Here is a 20000-nt window from a genome sequence, read left to right as displayed (position 1 = left end):
GCTTCAAGCAGTAGGCTATTGGCACTCTGTAGTAGAAGTAGTTTCACCCTGTATAGGCCACTTGATTGCCCTGTGAAGTGTCTCGTTTGGCCAGCACTCCTGTCAGATGATTAGCAATCAGTTGAAGTGGCCTTATACCACCAGCTGAAAGCGTCAGCTGAAAGCGGCGGCCAGCAAACGAAGACCAGGCGAACAAAGGCGACAGGCGACTTTGTCAAGCTGTATCATTGAGATTAGTGACATATATAGTAGTGTGATAGATATAGTAGTGTATAGTAGTGTATATGTTTAGTGATCTACAATGTGTTTTCTTCCTATTCCTGTCCTCTCTTCTTCCTGGTGGTCGCACAAACACTGGGTTACACCCAGATGTCACGACACCACTAATCTCATCTATCCTACTCTTTCAACTCACGTCGAGCAAGTGGTAACGGGAGGGCTTTGGAATTGCCACTCGGCTGTGGTGGAAGGCAAATCTGCTTTCATCTCAGCCTACGCATCCTTGCTCTCCCTCAACTTCCTTGCTCTGACTGAGACTTGGATCAGACCAGAAAACACTGCTACGCCCGCGGCTCTGTCAGATGTACTCTTTCTCTCACACTCCCAGAGCCGTGCGGACAGGTGGTGGTGCTGGTCTGCTAGATAGATAGATAGATAGATAGATAGATAGATAGATAGATAGGTAGGTAGATAGATAGATAGATAGATAGATAGATAGATAGATAGATAGATAGATAGATAGATAGATAGATAGGTAGGTAGGTAGGTAGATAGATAGATAGATAGATAGATAGATAGGTAGGTAGGTAGGTAGGTAGGTAGGTAGGTAGATAGATAGATAGATAGGTAGGTAGGTAGGTAGGTAGGTAGATAGATAGATAGATAGATAGGTATGTAGGTAGGTAGGTAGGTAGGTAGGTAGGTAGATAGATAGATAGATAGATAGATAGATAGGTAGGTAGGTAGGTAGGTAGGTAGGTAGATAGATAGATAGATAGATAGATAGATAGATAGATAGATAGGTAGGTAGGTAGATAGATAGATAGATAGATAGATAGATAGATAGATAGGTAGGTAGGTAGATAGATAGATAGATAGATATGTAGATAGATAGATAGATAGATAGATAGATAGGTAGGTAGATAGATAGATAGATAGATAGATAGATAGATAGGTAGGTAGATAGATAGATAGATAGGTAGATAGATAGATAGATAGATAGATAGATAGATAGGTAGGTAGATGTCTGATATGATTGATATTTATCTTAGAAAGATATGTGTCAAATTGATTTAGTTTTGTTTTCATCAGATGTGTTGTTGTCGTCAGCAGTTTTCTGACTGATCCTGATCACAATAAACCTTTATTGATCTCCTGTCAGGAAACATGAAACACAGAGAATAATAAAACACATTTATTAGTCTGACACATCTGCATGCTGAGTGAATATAAGTATATAAATTAATATACAATCCATAAACCATGGATATGAGATTAATATGTGTAAAGTTTCAGTAACTGGATAATGTGTTCCGTCTATCAACAGTTAATATAATGAGTAAATCATAATGTACAGTATCTACTGTTTATACAGTATATAACTATTACAACAGTTAATATAATGAGTAAATAATAATGTACAGTATCTACTGTTTATACAGTATATAACTATTACAACAGTTAATATAATAGTTAAATAATAATAAATAATAATATATAGTCTAGCTACTATACCAGTGTTGCTCCCTAACTATTAACTAACTAACCCAAACCCTATAAATCTAACTAACTATGAACTAACTAACTATAAACTAATTAAATAACTATAAACTAACTGACTGACTGTAATCACTTTGCAAACATCTGACTCCGTTCATCTGTCTATATTCAAGGGCCTTTGTCGCCCTCATGTGGACACAAGGAGTAAATACAAGTGGAAGTCGTCAATAAATCCCTCTGTTTATAAAACATTAAAACGAGATGAACGCAGCATGACACCAGTTTATACATGAATAAATCTACAAGCTCACAATGAGACGCATTGTGAGCTTGTAGATCGGCTATTTTCTGCGCGAGACACCGTCGTACAACAGAGTATTTAAGAATTAAAACGGTTGTATTTTGAAAAAAGATCGGAAGCGCTCACGTTGTGTTGTATGTTGTATTGCGTGTGTGTGTCATTCATACAATTAATTCATTTGGTTAATATATTCATAATAATAATAATCATAGTATTAATCATAATAATTGTCCTCTAGTCTGATTATCAGACTGAAGAGAGTCCACTCCTAGTCTGCTGTCCTCCTGGAACTACAAAAGCTATGAAACTACATATCCCATCATGCAAGTCGTTCCATGTGACTTTTACGGACCAATCAGCGGGCTGCATGGAGGGCCAGACTAGTGATGCGAGGTTAGTCTCCCATAAATAGACGAGCTGCTCCTTTTTTTCTCCTCTCTAACTGCTGTTAGAAACACAGAGGTGAGATTTAGACCTGAATATTAACTATTATATTACTATCAGAACACACAGGGTTAAATGCTTATTATAAGTGACTTATAGTTTAATTATTTTGTGTTTCTTAAACATTTTAGAATCAAAGATCTTTAGATTAAAGTCTTTCTCCATGGATGGATCATGCGCTTTTTTTCTCCCAAAGAACTGTTTGAAAATAGCAGATCTACAAGTTCTCAACGCGTCTTAATGCGACGTGTTGTGAGCTTGTTGATCTGCTATTTTCAGAAAGCCGATGCATAGTGTTTACAGTGTTTAAAGTTCTCTCAGACTATAGATCACTGTAGTCGCTGCTTTTGGGCTCGTTTTTTCTAGACCTTGTTGCTTATTTCTCTCTCTAAATCTGGCAACACTGCTTTATGCGATAGTAATACATTCTATGATTATTAGTTTATTAGTGAACATTACTTTACAATTATTTACTTAATAACGTTACTTTGAATGAACATCACTTTAAGATCCAACGATGTGATTTATTAAAGCCTGTTAGATCTGTATTTGTCATAATATGCGTTATTACTTCTGATGGAGGTTTTAACTTTTAAACTTCATTTATTTTTGTTGGTTTGAGCAGCTTTTACGTTTGAACTGAACTGGTTAGCAGTGTTGCTAATGCTAAGCTAACCTGCTGTGGTTCAAGCACATGGTTCTGAACCCAAGCACATGGTTCTGATGCTAACACGTTAGCATCATGATGCTAACACGTTAGCCTCATGATGCTATCATGTTAGCCTCATGATGCTATCATGTTAGCCTCATGATGCTAACATGTTAGCATCATGAGGCTAACATGATGCTAACATGTTAGCCTCATGATGCTAACATGTTAGCCTCATGATGCTAACATGTTAGCATCACATTAGCATCATATACAGCTAGTTAGCTGTGTTCACACAGCAGATCTACAGATCCAGTATATTTGTATCTTTGTTGAAAGCAGCTCAACTATTTATTTTATATCAGCTACAAATGTCTGATTTATCTTCATGTCTTCCATAATAATTAAGCTATTCTGTATCTTTATCTGTCAGTGTGAACACAGTTAATATAATAATGACCTGTAACACATGGAGGGACATTAAGGTGTTTATCTTCATATTAATAGTATTTAATATGTTAATATATAACAGTATTTAATGTTAATATATAACAGTATTTAATATGTTATTATATAACAGTATTTAATATGTTAATATATAACAGTATTTAATATGTTCATATATAACAGTATTTAATATGTTATTATATAACAGTATTTAATATGTTCATATATTAACAGTATTTAATATGTTAATATGTTAATATATAACAGTATTTAATGTTCATATATTAACAGTATTTAATATGTTCATATATTAACAGTATTTAAAATGTTAATATATGAACAGTATTTAATATGTTAATATGTTAATATATGAACAGTATTTAATATGTTATGTTATTATATAACAGTATTTAATATGTTAATATATGAACAGTATTTAATATGTTAATATATGAACAGTATTTAATATGTTAATATATGAACAGTATTTAATATGTTCATATATAACAGTATTTAATATGTTCGTATATGAACAGTATTTAATATGTTCATATATGAACAGTATTTAATATGTTCATATATGAACAGTATTTAATATGTTAATATATAACAGTATTTAATATGTTCATATATAACAGTATTTAATATGTTCATATATAACAGTATTTAATATGTTCATATATAACAGTAACATCAGATTGACTCTCCTCTGTTTCAGGTTTTTCATGTGTTGGACGTTCTTTCTCTCTTCATGGATTCTTCTCCAGGATGGAGGATGAAGACCGGTTCGACCACATGGGGGCGCTGTCTGATGACCTCATGGACCAGATGTCCTTTAAGACACTACAGTCTTGACAGCAGCATTTAACAGGTTAATCACATTGATTCTCTGTCATGTTTCTGTTATTCTCAAGCCTTTATTTTGAGCTGCATTACAGATTAGTTTCCCTACAGTGGGGTAACGCTGGGGTAACGGGGAGGGTTAGGGTTATAGTCTAACCCTACAGTGGGGTAACGCTGGGGTAACGGGGAGGGTTAGGGTTATAGTCTAACCCTACAGTGGGGTAACACTGGGGTAACGGGGAGGGTTAGGGTTATAGTCTAACCCTACAGTGGGGTAACACTGGGGTAACGGGGAGGGTTAGGGTTATAGTCTAACCCTACAGTGGGGTAACACTGGGGTAACGGGGAGGGTTAGGGTTATAGTCTAACCCTACAGTGGGGTAACACTGGGGTAACGGGGAGGGTTAGGGTTATAGTCTAACCCTACAGTGGGGTAACGCTGGGGTAACGGGGAGGGTTAGTGTTATAGTCTAAACCTACAGTGGGGTAACGCTGGGGTAACGGGGAGGGTTAGTGTTATAGTCTAAACCTACAGTGGGGTAACGGTGGGGTAACGGGTAACAGGGAGTGTTAGGGTTATAGTTAGGGTTATAGTCCAACCCTACAGTGGGGTAACAGTGGGGTAACGGTAGGGCTGACCTTCGATTATAATTTTGGAAATCGAAGTTTTAGTCCAAAAAACGATCAAACTTCGAATAATCGCTGTTTAAAAAAATTAAAATTAAAAAACGCCGAAATTTAGTAGCAGGGCTGCTAAAGGAGCGCTACGACATTGAAACGCGGAGCACCCCCCCCACCGAACCGGGTCCGCGCTGAAGCCACCCACCCCCCGTTGTCAAAACGGTGCTGGAGGGCACCGAACCAGGTCCAAGCACCGGGCACCACGAAGGTGCCCGGTGCGCCGTTAGTGATCTATTAAGATCAGCTGTAGAATGCTGCTCCACGACCCACTGAATGTAACCCGACACCCAATGAGCTATACTAGTTGTGTGTCGGTGTCGTGCGCAGTAAATAGCTGATCTAAAAGCTCACAACGTGTCACGAATAGGACGCGTTGTGAGCTTGTAGATCTGCTATTTACGGCATGCAACACCAGTGTGCAATTAAGTATGTTGTGCTCCGTTCCCCCTCTCATTAATGTATGACTTAAAGTAGCACGGATTTACCACTGTGGTTATGGAAGGTGGAACGTTTCCAAAAGATGAAATCCCAGGAATAATGGAAGACACTGGAGTTTTAAATCGAAACAAGTGGGTTAATTTACGCCACGTAATAGGTAGGATCTAGTTATTTGTTGACATGGAAGGACCAGCAGTAATTGACAAACGTTTGCTCAGGTTCTTTTGCATTAAAATAAGCAGCGGAACACTTGCTATGTTTGTCAATTGGAGATTCGAGAGGATTTATTTGTCAGTCACAAACGTCGTAGTAAATGTATTTTATCGAGTCGTCGTGACTTTTATTTTCGTATCTACGAGAGTCTTAGCGACCACCCCCCCAGTTCGCCCTGGAATGTCACCAGTAAAGCCCGTATTTCTCCAAACATGTACAAATGGAAAATATAAGGTGCTTACCCGCTTGCCTCAAATGTTAACTAGGTGTCCGTAGTATTTGTGCAATATATTAGTCAATACTTTTCAATTAAGAAGTGTTTAAATCTCGTCTGTGACCGATTCTGTCAGGAGTTCCCAATGGGCGGTAGTGACGGGGCGCGTCCGGTGAAAGCCGGAATTACACTCAATGTAAACAGGAATTAAACGAGGGGGGGAAATGGCGTTCGGTCACAGACGGGATTAAAACACTTCTTTATTCAAAAATATGGACTAATACATTGCACAAATACTCCGGACACCTAGTTAACATTTGGGGCAAGCGGATAAGCACCTTATATTTTGCATTTGTACATGTTTGGAGAAAAAATTATCCAATTAAAAAAACGGCCAATTACTCGATTGTTGAGAAAAGTTCGAATCATGTGCCATCGAACGAAGCTTCGAATATTGGAGTTATTTGGGTCAGCCCTAGGTAACGGTGGGGTAACAGGGAGTGGGATGGGAGACTCATTTTTGTTGGTGGAGAGTGAATAGTGTTTTGATTCCTAAATTGCCCATTTTTAAGTTTGTAAAGACTTCTACAAATGTTCATGAGTTCACAGATAAAATAATCAAACATTTTAGAAGTAGTGAAAATGGCAGATCTCCAAGCTCGCGTTGTGAGCTTGTAGATCTGCTATTTTCACTAGTTTGGGACCAGGGCAAAATTCTGATTTCCCTTTTGGTCCTGGGTTAAAGTTTGGAAACCAGAACCAGTGAGTTAGATCTGAGGCTCCTATCTATCTAAATGTCATGTGACACAGTATCTACCTAAATGTCATGTGACACAGGCTCCTATCTAAATGTCATGTGACACAGGCTCCTATCTAAATGTCATGTGACACAGGCTCCTATCTAAATGTCATGTGACACAGTATCTATCTAAATGTCATGTGACACAGTATCTACCTAAATGTCATGTGACACAGGCTCCTATCTAAATGTCATGTGACACAGGCTCCTATCTAAATGTCATGTGACACAGTATCTATCTAAATGTCATGTGACACAGGCTCCTATCTAAATGTCATGTGACACAGTATGTAAATAAATGTCATGTGACACAGGCTCCTATCGAAGCCGTTCCTCTCTAATAGAATGAACGGTCAATAAGAAGCCGACAGAAAGTCTTTCACCGACGGTCGCTGCTCAGTTTAAAGTAACTGTTTCAGCAACATTAAGGGGAAGAACATGACCTCTGACCTGATGCTATGAAGATAAACCTGATGCTATGAAGATAAACCTGATGCTATGAAGATAAACCTGATGCTATGAAGATAAACCTGATGCTATGAATCTAGAGGTTAAAACATAATGTTGTCTCTGGTCTTCTAGGTTAAAGGTCATGCTGCTGATGACAAGAGATGAACAATAACAGGTAATTATGTTTTAACTGATCCATGTCACTTATAATAATAATAATAATAATGATATTTATAACCTGGCTATGATGATAAACTTGCCCTCACTGAATAGTAATGATCGACTTCTTTTACTGAGCCATGTTTTAATGTCTGGTCACATGACCAACATGTTTAAATGTCACATGACCAACATGTTTAAATGTCACATGACCAACATGTTCAAATGTCACATGACCAACATGTTATAAAACCATGTGATTAAAATATAAATCTTTATAACAGGAGATCCTGATCCATGGGTGATGATGGAGGGTTGCCATGTCTGGATGACCATGTGAACAACAGGTACAGTAGGCCTTCATTACAGCTGCTTCTGTCAGCCTGGCTATGAAGACAAACTTGCCCTCACTGAATATAATGACTGACTTCATGTCACTGAGCCTCATCATCATCATGATGATGATGATGAAGTTCAAACTGTCCAGATGTTGACGCCAACGTGACTCAATGAAACTCTCTCACAGGGGAAGCCATGATGGGGTCACCAGGGGTCAGATGGTACCGTGTCTGGGTCACCAGAACAAAATGACCAACAGGTAGTTATTAACCTTTTATTAACCTGCTCTCATTGAAATGACTATTATATAAATATATTATACCCTTAACCTGCTCTCATTGAGTTAGGGTTCAGTCGCTCTGTAGGGCTTTGGCTGCACCTCAATATTTTCTCAAGATTATTCTGTTATGTGTTCATTAACAAAACAGTGAATGACTTTTATACTTTGTGGCATAACTGTGATCGTGTAAAGCTGGAGATGCTTGAACCTTCTGGCCTTAATGACATTAAACCTGAAATGGATCTATTTAAATCAATTAGTTAAACTATTGGCAGCCTTGGATAACAGATCTAGTCTCTGTAGGTTTCATAAAGTATGGTCCTGACTCCTATTCTGGTCTTATTCTGGTTCAAGTTCTGAGTCCAAATGGAGGACTGGTATGTTCTCTACAGGATAAAGTAATATAATATGTTGTAGGCATGCTATCCTAAGGACCAGGGTTTGAACGTAGCCCCAGGTTCTCCAACAGTATGCCAGATAAACTGGGTGGTCTTTGGCTACCATGACAACCGTGTCTCTGGCAGTCACTCAACTATCCTACATATCCTACCTGTCACTCAACTGTCCTACACTTCTCTATGTTCTAGTCACTGGTGCCTCTAGTGTGTATAGTGTGTAGTGTGTGTGTGTGTATTTCAGGGGTGTCACGATACGCCTAATCCACGATTCGATTTTAAGGTCACGATTCGATTTTCGATACGATATATATTTTTAAAACGAATTTTTTTCAGCTTTGAGGGCTATATGATTATTAATTTAGGCTATTGTCTTGATTTGTAAAGAAAAACGCATGTTTCTCAATAAGTCCCTTTTTATTTGAATAATATCAAATGAGAACAACGAAAAGGGTTTTATGCCCTTACAACAACTGTCATTTTCAGATTCTTCTTTAAGATGAGTTAACAACAACATTCTTGTGAAGCTCTATAACTAAATAAAATCTAAATACAAAGTTGAACATGTAAGAAAAAAGGATCCAAAGACAACTGTTATTTGGCTACATGTTCTTAAACATCTTAAAGTATGTTCACATTGTTTAAACAGATAAGAGCTTTAACAAACAAGACATGTGAATAATAAGCTAAGCCAGGGGTCTTCAACAGTTTTTTTTTTTACCTTAACCCCATCCCATTTCTGAGGTGAACTTTAGCCAAAAATAGCAGATCTACAAGCTCACAACGCCACGCGCTGCGAGGCCTTGTGAGCTTGTAGATCGTCTATTTTTGGCCGAGAGGTATAGGTGTAGAGGGGAAAAAGAGAAGACGGAGCAACTATCAATGTGGAGCGTAATCGACAAACGGTAGCCGTTTTGTCAACAACGCGTCGGGTGCCCTCATAATTCACTGGGAAGCCAAAATATAGCCAGACTTTTGACTTAAAGGAAGCGGGAGGGTTTTCCAATTCTTCCGTTTGTGTATCATCACCATCGCTGGCTTCAGCAGTGGCCATGGTGAAATGTAAAGTACAGACGCAACGCTACAGCTGTCTGTCTCCTCCAAACTCCTCTGTGGTGTGTATGGGTTCGTCCTGTCTTTTTTTTCTCCCCCGTCGTAAGCACACATGCACGGAGAAACACAACAGCAGCTCGAGCATGGCTTCACCCGGACGCGCCATCGGATGTGCGCATGGCATGCAAAAAATTATCCCTTGAATCGCGATACGGCTTTTGATTTCGATACACTGTATCGAATGTCATTTTCGGTTCATTTCGATACGTATCGAGTATCGTGACACTCTTAGTGTATCATTACACCCCACAAAGCCTTGAATTCGGAGTCTCTTACCGGAGCCGCCACGAGCATCAAATTATTGTTTTAGGAATGAGAGACAAACTAAATCATCTCCATGAATAAAGACTCCATGGGGTGTAATGATAGGAAAGTCATTTTGGGATGAACTATCCCTTTAAGGTTGTAATCACTAGATGTTATAATGTTGTCTCTGGTCTTCTAGGTTAAAGGTCATGATGCTGATAAGAGATGAACAATAACAGGTCATTATGTTTTAACTGATCCATGTCACTTATAATAATAATAATGATATTTATAACCTGGCTATGATGATAAACTTGCCCTCACTGAATAGTAATGATCGACTTCTTTTACTGAGCCATGTTTTAATGTCTGGTCACATGACCAACATGTTTAAATGTCACATGACCAACATGTTATAAAACCATGTGATTAAAATGTAAATCTTTTATAACAGGAGATCCTGATCCATGGGTGATGGAGGGTTGCCATGTCTGGATGACCATGTGAACAACAGGTACAGTAGGCCTTCATTACAGCTGCTTCTCTCAACCTGTCCTCTGACGTTGCTGTTTGATCTACAAGCACACGACTCATTGCGATGCAACGTGCCGTGAGCTTGTAGATCAGCTGTTTGTTTGTGAACAATCCTGTAAGGAAGTAGGCGTGTAAATATCTGGCCCTACGTTAAATATCTAGATGTAAGGTTTGTAGTTTAATCTGTTAAATATCTAGATGTAAGGTTTGTAGTTTAATCTGTTAAATATCTAGATGTAAGGTTTGTAGTTTTATCTGTTAAATATCTAGATGTAAGGTTTGTAGTTTAATCTGTTAAATATATAGATGTAAGGTTTGTAGTTTAATCTGTTAAATATCTAGATGTAAGGTTTGTAGTTTAATCTGTTAAAACTACAAACCTTACATCTATATATTTAACAGATTAAACTACAAACCTTACATCTATATATTTATCTGTTAAATATCTAGATGTAAGGTTTGTAGTTTAATCTGTTAAATATCTATATGTAAGGTTTGTAGTTTAATCTGTTAAATATCTAGATGTAAGGTTTGTAGTTTAATCTGTTAAATATCTAGATGTAAGGTTTGTAGTTTAATCTGTTAAATATCTAGATGTAAGGTTTGTAGTTTAATCTGTTAAATATCTAGATGTAAGGTTTGTAGTTTAATCTGTTAAATATCTAGATGTAAGGTTTGTAGTTTAATCTGTTAAATATATAGATGTAAGGTTTGTAGTTTAATCTGTTAAATATCTAGATGTAAGGTTTGTAGTTTAATCTGTTAAATATATAGATGTAAGGTTTGTAGTTTAATCTGTTAAATATCTAGATGTAAGGTTTGTAGTTTAATCTACATGATTCTGATCCATGATGATACGTTTTCTAGTGACTGTTGGATGAAACTAGCGGATATGGGACTGAGATCAGAACCTATTTATTACCTTTAATGTATATATGACTATTATTATAATGTACTAATATGCCTCTTTCTGTTCCTGTAGGTTCAGAGGTCCTGAAACCCATCAAGACTCCACTAAACCACATTGATCTGAATCCTTGTTTTTCTAATTAAGCTTCACCGTCGGGTACTCGAGTAGATTTACTTAATTACTTTACACCATCAGTATGCTCCCTGAAGGCTGGATGTCCATTTAATTTAAAACCCATTCATTCATCTGTATGAGATGAGCAGTGACTAAATGTATTATAATATGTTTAAAAACGACTATTTAGACTCTAATCTGATTAAAAGATGTGCTGATTTACAGTCCAAACATCTTGTCAGAACTTAATGCCTTTAAATCCTGACATGTGGACAGATAGACTGACATGTGGACAGAGTGTAAATGTATTATGTATATATACATAATTATGTGTATATATGACATGTGGACAGATAGTGTGTGTGTGTATATATATATAGTTTATATGACATGTGGACAGATAGTGTATATATACATAATTATATGTATATATATAGTTTATATGACAGGTGGACAGATAGTGTATATATACATAATTATATGTATATATATATAGTTTATATGACAGGTGGACAGACAGATGCTCATGTTTGATACCATGGTATCAGAACATCTTAATGCTCACTAATCAGGTTTTATAAAAGTAGGCGATTAGTTTTTGTGCAACAAGCTCCATCGTTTGTTTCCATAAAAACAATAACTGCAGCTGAAACAATAACTGCAGCTGAAACAATAACTGCAGCTGAAACAATAACTGCAGCTGAAGTTTGTATTTGTGTCCATGATTAAATAAAAGCTTTGAAGTTTAGTTCCTTTTTCTCATTCCTCTGATTCATGTTAAGTGGATGTGTTTGTAAAGACTGGATTTAAGATGTGTTCATTAGAATGTATTTATATAAAAGACTATATTAAGATGTGTTCATGGTAAGTAGAATGTATTTATATATAAAAGACTATATTAAGATGTTTTCATAGTAAATGGAATGTATTTATATATAAAAGGCTATATTAAGATGTGTTTGTGGTAAACGGACTGTTTATATAACACTATCTAAAGTATCTTGCATCGTTCTTCAGAACTGAAATCCTCCTAATATCTGGTTAACCCACCACCGGCCGAGCCTATACTTTGTTATACCTTTAAAAAACGGATGTTATGTAAAGAGCAACAGGAGTATTCTTTTTTTAGATTTTCTGAACCTGGGTTTGACTTTGAAGGAGTTTTTAATACAAGAGTTTGGCGGTGAGTTTAATTTGGAAAGAATTAGTTTGATTCTGTTGGGAAGTGCTGCCCTCTAGTGGTATCTGTCTGTGCCTGTTTGAGATGTGATTGCATTATATTAGTTTAGTGGTATTTTATGTATATATATTTATATATGTGTATTATATCTGTTGATCCTTTGTTTTTGATCCTTATCAATGAGGGAACTTTAATCTTGACACAGGGTGGGGGGGGGGGGGCATTTGATCAGTAAGGGGTTCAGTGTTTACTGGATCACTGACAGTGACACAATGTTGCATTATTCACTTGCTACTCACTGGTTCCCGCAGTGGTGGCAAAGTAATAAAAGTATCAGTGGCAAAGTAATAAAAGTATCAGTGGCAAAGTAATAAAAGTATCAGTGGCAAAGTAATACAAGTATCAATACTGCAATGTTTAAATTTACAAGTATATGTCCGGAATTCAAAATGTACTTGAGTAAAAGTATTGGAAGTATTGGTTAAAGTACCAAAAGTACCTTTTATGCAGAATGTCCCGTTGTACAAGGTAATATGTATGTATTCAAATATTTTGAAAATAACCGACCTACTAGCTCTGGTCCATAGTTAGGAGTTGTCCTTAACGCTATGATACTCTTTATTCTTTCTCCTCAAACCCGGTGCCTCAGGCTGCTCAGCCTCTCGTCTTTAGTAAATAAAATAAATACACTTTCTCTATTCACCAAAACAAAGAGGGTTTTATGGAGTTGAAAGCCTACTCTAACTAGTGGGAACACTCTGAACCTCCACCTCACGTCTAAAATACACTTTTCAGACAGAAAAGAAAGTGTTTCACCGGAAGGAAAAAACGTTTTGGTTGCTCCACTGCGCCCCCTACTGATCTGGTTAATGGAACTTTTTCTATTGACCAGATCTTTCCTTCCGGTGAAATATTTTCATTTCTGTCCATAAAGTGTGTTTTAGACGTGGGAGGGGGGGGGGTGTTCCCACTGAGTAGAATAGGCTTTAGACTCCATAAAACACTCTTTGTTTTAGTGAATAGAGAAAGAGTATTTATTTTAGTGACTAAAGACAAGAGGCTGCGCAGCCTGTGGTTCAAACTAAAGCTCTAGAGTCCCATAGCGTCCCATAGAGAACTCCTTCTAACGTTATGGACCATAGATACAGATCTACAAGCTCACAACGCGTCGCATCGCGACGCGTTGTGAGCTTGTAGATCTGTTCTGTTTTTTTGGCCAAGTGACACATACTGTGGTACGACGGAGTACAACACAGACGTCAAAAACGAAAGGAGCAACGATTCTGTTCTCTGACTGACAGCCTTCATTATGATTTATTATTATGATTTATTATAAGCTTCTGTTCTTCTAATAAACACGTTACACCAGCCAGGAGAGGAGGAGGAGGAGGAGGAGAGAAGGAGAGAAGGAGAGGAGAGAAGGAGAGAAGGAGAGGAGAGAAGGAGAGGAGAGGAGAGAAGGAGAGGCTTTTGTTTCTACCAGAGAGGTTCATCATAAATGCATCATGGACGCTTATTATTATCAGAATAACCACATAGATATAGATATAGATATAGAGATATAGATATAGATATATAGATATAGATATAGATAGATAATGCCATCATGGACATTCTATGGCAGTACCAGTTCATATGATTATAATAGATTTATAGATTCATAGATAGGTAGATAGACAGACATAGATATAGATATAGATATATATATATAGAGAGAGATATATAGATAATATGGACATCCTATGGCAGTACCAGTTCAGGATCATCCTCCTAGGAGATTCCACGGTGGGTAAATCCTCTTTATTGAAGAGATTCACGGATGGGATCTACAGCGATGCAGCGGATCCCACTGTGGGAGTGGATTTCTACGCCCGATCCTTAGATATAGAACCTGGAGTGAAGATTAAACTACAGCTCTGGGACACAGCTGGACAGGAGAGATTCAGGTATAATATAATATAATATAATATAATATAATATAATATAATATAATATATATAATATAATATAATATAATATATATAATATAATATAATATAATATAATATAATGTAATATATATAATAGATTAAACTACAGCTCTGGGACACAGCTGGACAGGAGAGATTCAGGTATAATATAATATAATATAATGTAATGTAATGTAATGTAATATATATAATAGATTAAACTACAGCTCTGGGACACAGCTGGACAGGAGAGATTCAGGTATAATATAATATTATATAATATATATAATATAATATAATATAATGTAATGTAATGTAATGTAATGTAATGTAATGTAATATATATAATAGATTAAACTACAGCTCTGGGACACAGCTGGACAGGAGAGATTCAGGTATAATATAATATAATATAATATAATATATATAATATAATATAATATAATATAATATAATATAATATAATGTAATGTAATGTAATGTAATGTAATATATATAATAGATTAAACTACAGCTCTGGGACACAGCTGGACAGGAGAGATTCAGGTATAATAATAACAATATAATATAACAACTAGGCTGTAACCATATAGATGTTAATTGTATTGTAATATAAATATAATGTAATATACACATAAATGTAATATAAATATATCTCCTATAATATCTAAACCAGACTCCTCCAATTATTATGATCCATTGATGAATTAGCATAATGCATCAGTATTATTTTATTATGATCTTTTGTATTATTATTGTTATTATGATACTAGCATCATAAATACACTATTATATATTATGATGCTACTAGCATCATAAATACACGATTATATATTATGATGCTACTAGCATCATAAATACACTATTATATATTATGATGATACTAGCATCATAAATACACTATTATATATTATGATGATACTAGCATCATAAATACACTATTATATATTATGATGATACTAGCATCATAAATACACTATTATATATTATGATGCTACTAGCATCATAAATACACTATTATATATTATGATGATACTAGCATCATAAATACACTATTATATATTATGATGATACTAGCAGGCCTAGTCCTCTATAGGTGTGTGTGTGTGTGTGTGTGTGTGTGTGTGTGTGTGTGTGTGTGTGTGTGTGTGTGTGTGTGTGTGTGTGTGTGTGTGTGTGTGTGTGTGTGTGAGAGAGAGAGAGAGAGAGAGAGAGAGAGAGAGAGAGAGAGAGAGAGAGAGAGAGAGAGAGAGAGAGAGAGAGAGAGAGAGAGAGAGAGAGAGAGAGAGAGAGAGAGAGAGAGAGAGAGAGAGAGAGAGCCAGGCCTCCTCTATAGAAGGACAAACATACACTCATCAAAGCATTCATTCATTGATTTTATTCCAGATATAATAAGCATCTATAATATTATAATATGGCCTCATTTGACTACAGCACAACACATTGATATTAATGTGATTTAGCATTTAGTATATATTGTTTTACTACCATCTTCATATAATATTAATCTCTCATGGTTGTGACCTGCTGTTTAGATCCATTCATGTAAAACCTTTTGTCTTTGCTTTCAGATCTGCTTTTCTTCTCATTGTTTGTTCTTCTCTGACTTCTGCTTCCCTTTTTCTAAAGAAAAAAGTCATTTCTCTCAAACTGCTAAAAATAACATCTAATACGTTTGTGAGGGATTAATAATATATTTAATATATTCAATTCATAGATAGATGATGAATAGATAATACATTTATGAGGGATTTCCCAGAAATAAAATGTGCATGGATACGTTTAACCCAGTGTTGCCAAGTCTGCTTATTATAAGCGACTTTGGGCTTGTTTTTCTGAAAAGTCGCTTGTAAATATGGGTCGTTTTTTTGGAGGGCTTGTTTATAAAGTGTAGTTAAACACTTTATAAACATTGTTTATATTGTTTATAAAGTGTAGATAAACACTTTATAAACATTGTTTATATTGTTTATAAAGTGTAACTAAACACTTTATAAACATTGTTTATATTGTTTATAAAGTGTAGATAAACAATTTATAAACATTGTTTATATTGTTTATAAAGTGTAGATTATTTGCAAGGCTTCCTGATGTTGTTTAAACCAGTGATTGAACAGTTTCATGTCAAGGACCGCAAATTTACACGTATTTGTCCACAGACCACCTGAAGATTGTCCTTTATATAACAGATCTATAACTTTATATAACAGATCTATATATAACAGATCTATATCTTTATATAACAGATCTACGATACGTTGTGAGCTTGTAGATCGGCTTCAAATGGCCTAAATGTATATAGTGCTGAAGTGGTTAATGTATGTTTCGTATCGTTATTTCTATAGAAAAAAAAGAAAGAGAAGAAGGGGGGGGGAAAGGATATCAAACAAGAATACAAACAACTAATTATAATATTTACACATGATATAAAGGTGTGTGGGCGTATACTGTACATGATATACTTAATATACATATACTGTGATATATATATATCACATATATATATATATATATATATATATTATATAATATACATATACTGCAAAATGTCATAAAGGATTGTGTTTATTGATCCATCAACACATCGTACTACCATAACTCTCTCTGTCTGTTTAATATATAATATAATATTATATATTATTATAATATATATAAACTATTATATATATATATATTGTATAATAAAGGATTGTGTTTATGATCCATCAACACATCGTACTACCATAACTCTCTCTGTCTGTTTAATATATAATATAATATTATATATTATTATAATATATATAAACTATTATATATATATATATATATATTGTATAATAAAGGATTGTGTTTATGATCCATCAACAGATCCATCACCACATCGTATTACCGTAACTCGGTGGGCGGGCTGCTGGTGTTCGACCTGACCAATCGTAAGACCTTTGAGCACGTGAGGGAGTGGCATAAGGAGGTGAGCCAGCACATCCTGCCTCACCTCATGGTCTTCATCCTGATTGGTCACAAGAGTGACCTGGGCGCCGCCGAGCGCCGCGTGACCCGGGAGGAGGCGGAGCGTCTGGCCGCCGACCTGGGCGTCCGCTACGTGGAGACGTCGGCCAAATGCAACGTGAACGTGGAGCGAGCGTTCGAGCTGCTGACCAGAGACATCTACGAGCTGATGAGGAACGGGCAGATCGCTACGAGGGACGGCTGGGACGGCGTGAAGAGCGGCCTCACCGCCAAGGTGCTCTACCCGTCTGAGGAGGACGACCACATGGTGGCAGCCACGCCCGAGAAGGGCCTCTGCCACTGCTGACTTGACCTTTGACCTCCGGTCCTTTGTGTCCCTCTGTCTGTCTGTCTGTCTGTCTGTCTGTCTGTCTGTCTGTCTGTCTGTCTGTCTGTCTGTCTGTCTGTCTGTCTGTCTGTCCCTCTGTCTGTCTGTCTGTCTGTCTGTCTGTCTGTCTGTCTGTCTGTCTGTCTGTCACAAAGCAGCTCACCTCACAGTGTCTCCGTTCTCTGAGGTAATGGTGATGATGTAATGATGGTGATGATGTAATGATGGTGATGATGTAATGATGAGGTAATGATGACTCATCACTCCCTCACCTTGTGGTTGTTGTAGCCCAATGGTTCTCAAACTCCCCTTAACTCTGACAGTGTAGAGTTACAGACCTGTAAGACCTGTAAGGGTCCATTTGGTTCCATTTGTACACTCTCAGAGTTACAGACCTGTAAGGGTCCATTTAGAACCCTCCAAAAGAACCCAGAGAGTCCCTGAAATCCACTTTGAGAACCACTGGTGTATCCTGTTCTCCTGGGAACTGTTAAAAAGTAAGCCTTTAGGCCCGTCGGTCACACATGTGCTTCTACAGCCCAGTAGCTAAGCTAACGTAGCTAAGCTAACGTAGCTAAGCTAACGTAGCTAAGCTAACATAGCTAAGCTAACGTAGCTAAGCTAACGTAGCTAAGCTAACGTAGCTAAGCTAACGCAAGCGGGAGACGTTCAGACGTGTCCATTTCACCATGTTGTCTTCCCGGTTAATGGTGGTACTTTGTAGTTTTTTTTACTTAACGTCGGAGTGTTGATCTTGCTGAAAAAAAACTACAAGCCAAAAATGGTTGCCGAGTGTGCAGGGTCAACGAACGCACGGAGCTTCTGTCCTATTGCTTCAAAAGCCGCGCTTTTGAAGCAACTTTTCCACGCTTCAAAGCCGCCAACACACCGCAACAGTAAGCTCCACCCCCTGCTAACCCTAACCCTACGCAACAGTAAGCTCCACCCCCTGCTAACCCTAACCCTACGCAACAGTAAGCTCCTCCCCCTGTGCGCCTAAATATGAAGCACATGTATGACCTTTGACCTGAAGACGTGAGGTGTATCAGAAGACACAGAGTGACGGGGTCAAGGGGTCAAGGGGTCGAAGGGTGTAACTTTGAGCCCTACTGTTGTAGAGGCAGAATGAACTTTTGACAGGCTCTGTCTGTCAAACTAAATGTTTGTTATGTCTGCAGTCTTTATGTAAATGATGTAAATGATGTAGAAATGTTTCAGATCAAATCTAAAAAGCTTACTGAACAGTCAGATTGACAGACTAGAGTCCCTAAATGTTACTGAATCTAAACAATCCTCCTACTACGGTAATCTGTAGTCTGTAATCTGTACTCTGTACTCTGTAATCTGTAATCTGTAATTTGTAATTTGTAATCTGTAATCTGTAATCTGTACTGTATGTGCACTCATGCCAAAATGATTCAAACTTTACATCATTTTGTGAATAGCTTAAGTAATGTTTTTGTAAAAGAAATATATATTATTTCTAGTTATGTAAGGTCTATTCTGACAGATAGATAATTAAGGTAAAACTAGTCCAGTTTAAATTAAAATTATTAATAATAATTAATAATTAAGACCAGTCCCATCTTGGTATTTGTATTATTGCGCTAATAGAAACAGGAACATCATAATATCATTTTCTAAAACTATTAGCATGTGTAATATTGAAGAAGAAAAGAAGAGACACATCTCATCCAAACAATATGATCCTATCTTGTTCTGACGTCCACTTGCATGAGAGTAAATGCAGCTTCTGTGGGCTTAATACCAGCTTTAATTACATTTTATAACATCAATAATACCAGCTTTAATTACATTTTATAACATCGATAATACCGGCTTTGATTACATTTTATAACATCAATAATACCGGCTTTAATTACATTTCATCACATAAACTACAATGGGCCCATGGATGCAGGAAGCGATATATTATTTCTGTTCTTATCCATAATATTTCTATTTGACTTACAGCTTTATTGACCCTTTTCTTCTTCCCAATGTAATGCAGTTGTTATGTCAGTTAATTCATTCATTCCTCCACACGTTGTTGTGTTGCCACTGCTGTTGAACCCTACTGAGGAGCCTCCACCGGGAGGATGTACTGTTGTACCCTACTGGCTCACCTGCCAGTGAGGAGCCTCCACAGTGAGGCTCATTAAACACAGTGACACTCTTCGCCCCGCCCTCAGCCCATAGGAGATCTATTGAAGGCTCTGCTACACCAGTGGGTCTCAAAGTGTGGTCCAGGGACCCCCATGGGTCCT

The 20000-nt window shown here is 36.8% G+C and overlaps 1 protein-coding gene and 1 long non-coding RNA gene across 4 annotated transcripts in view; both read left to right on the top strand.

Annotated features, from left to right (window-relative positions):
- The first annotated feature begins 4282 nt into the window (after positions 1–4282).
- On the top strand, positions 4283–12086 carry LOC308095170. 2 transcript variants are annotated; one of them, XR_013934036.1, is made up of 8 exons: positions 4283–4431; positions 7331–7373; positions 7642–7704; positions 7884–7955; positions 9930–9969; positions 10185–10244; positions 11247–11693; positions 11809–12086. It is a non-coding gene; the product is annotated as an uncharacterized lncRNA (long non-coding RNA). The 2 variants fall into 2 exon arrangements; XR_013934037.1 differs by having other exon boundaries at positions 11247–12086.
- A 1775-nt stretch (positions 12087–13861) lies between these two features.
- Positions 13862–20000, top strand: part of rab42a (RAB42, member RAS oncogene family a) — a 7169-nt gene continuing 1030 nt past the window's right edge. For both annotated transcript variants that reach the window (XR_013934007.1, XM_080441942.1), the window contains exons 1-2: positions 13862–14414; positions 17265–20000. The exon at positions 17265–20000 is cut by the window's right edge. Coding sequence is in view for 1 of the 2 variants with exons in the window: in XM_080441942.1 (XP_080298068.1) it covers positions 14200–14414; positions 17265–17712 (663 nt within the window). In the remaining variant the exon portion in view is untranslated. The remainder of the gene's footprint in view (positions 14415–17264) is intronic.

This window comes from Gymnoscopelus braueri (genome assembly GCF_963280865.1).
Source record: "Gymnoscopelus braueri genome assembly, chromosome: 11".
Taxonomy (NCBI): domain Eukaryota; kingdom Metazoa; phylum Chordata; class Actinopteri; order Myctophiformes; family Myctophidae; genus Gymnoscopelus; species Gymnoscopelus braueri.
The sequence above is the reverse complement of the archived record's forward strand: the minus strand, read 5'-3'. Positions and strand labels throughout refer to the sequence as shown.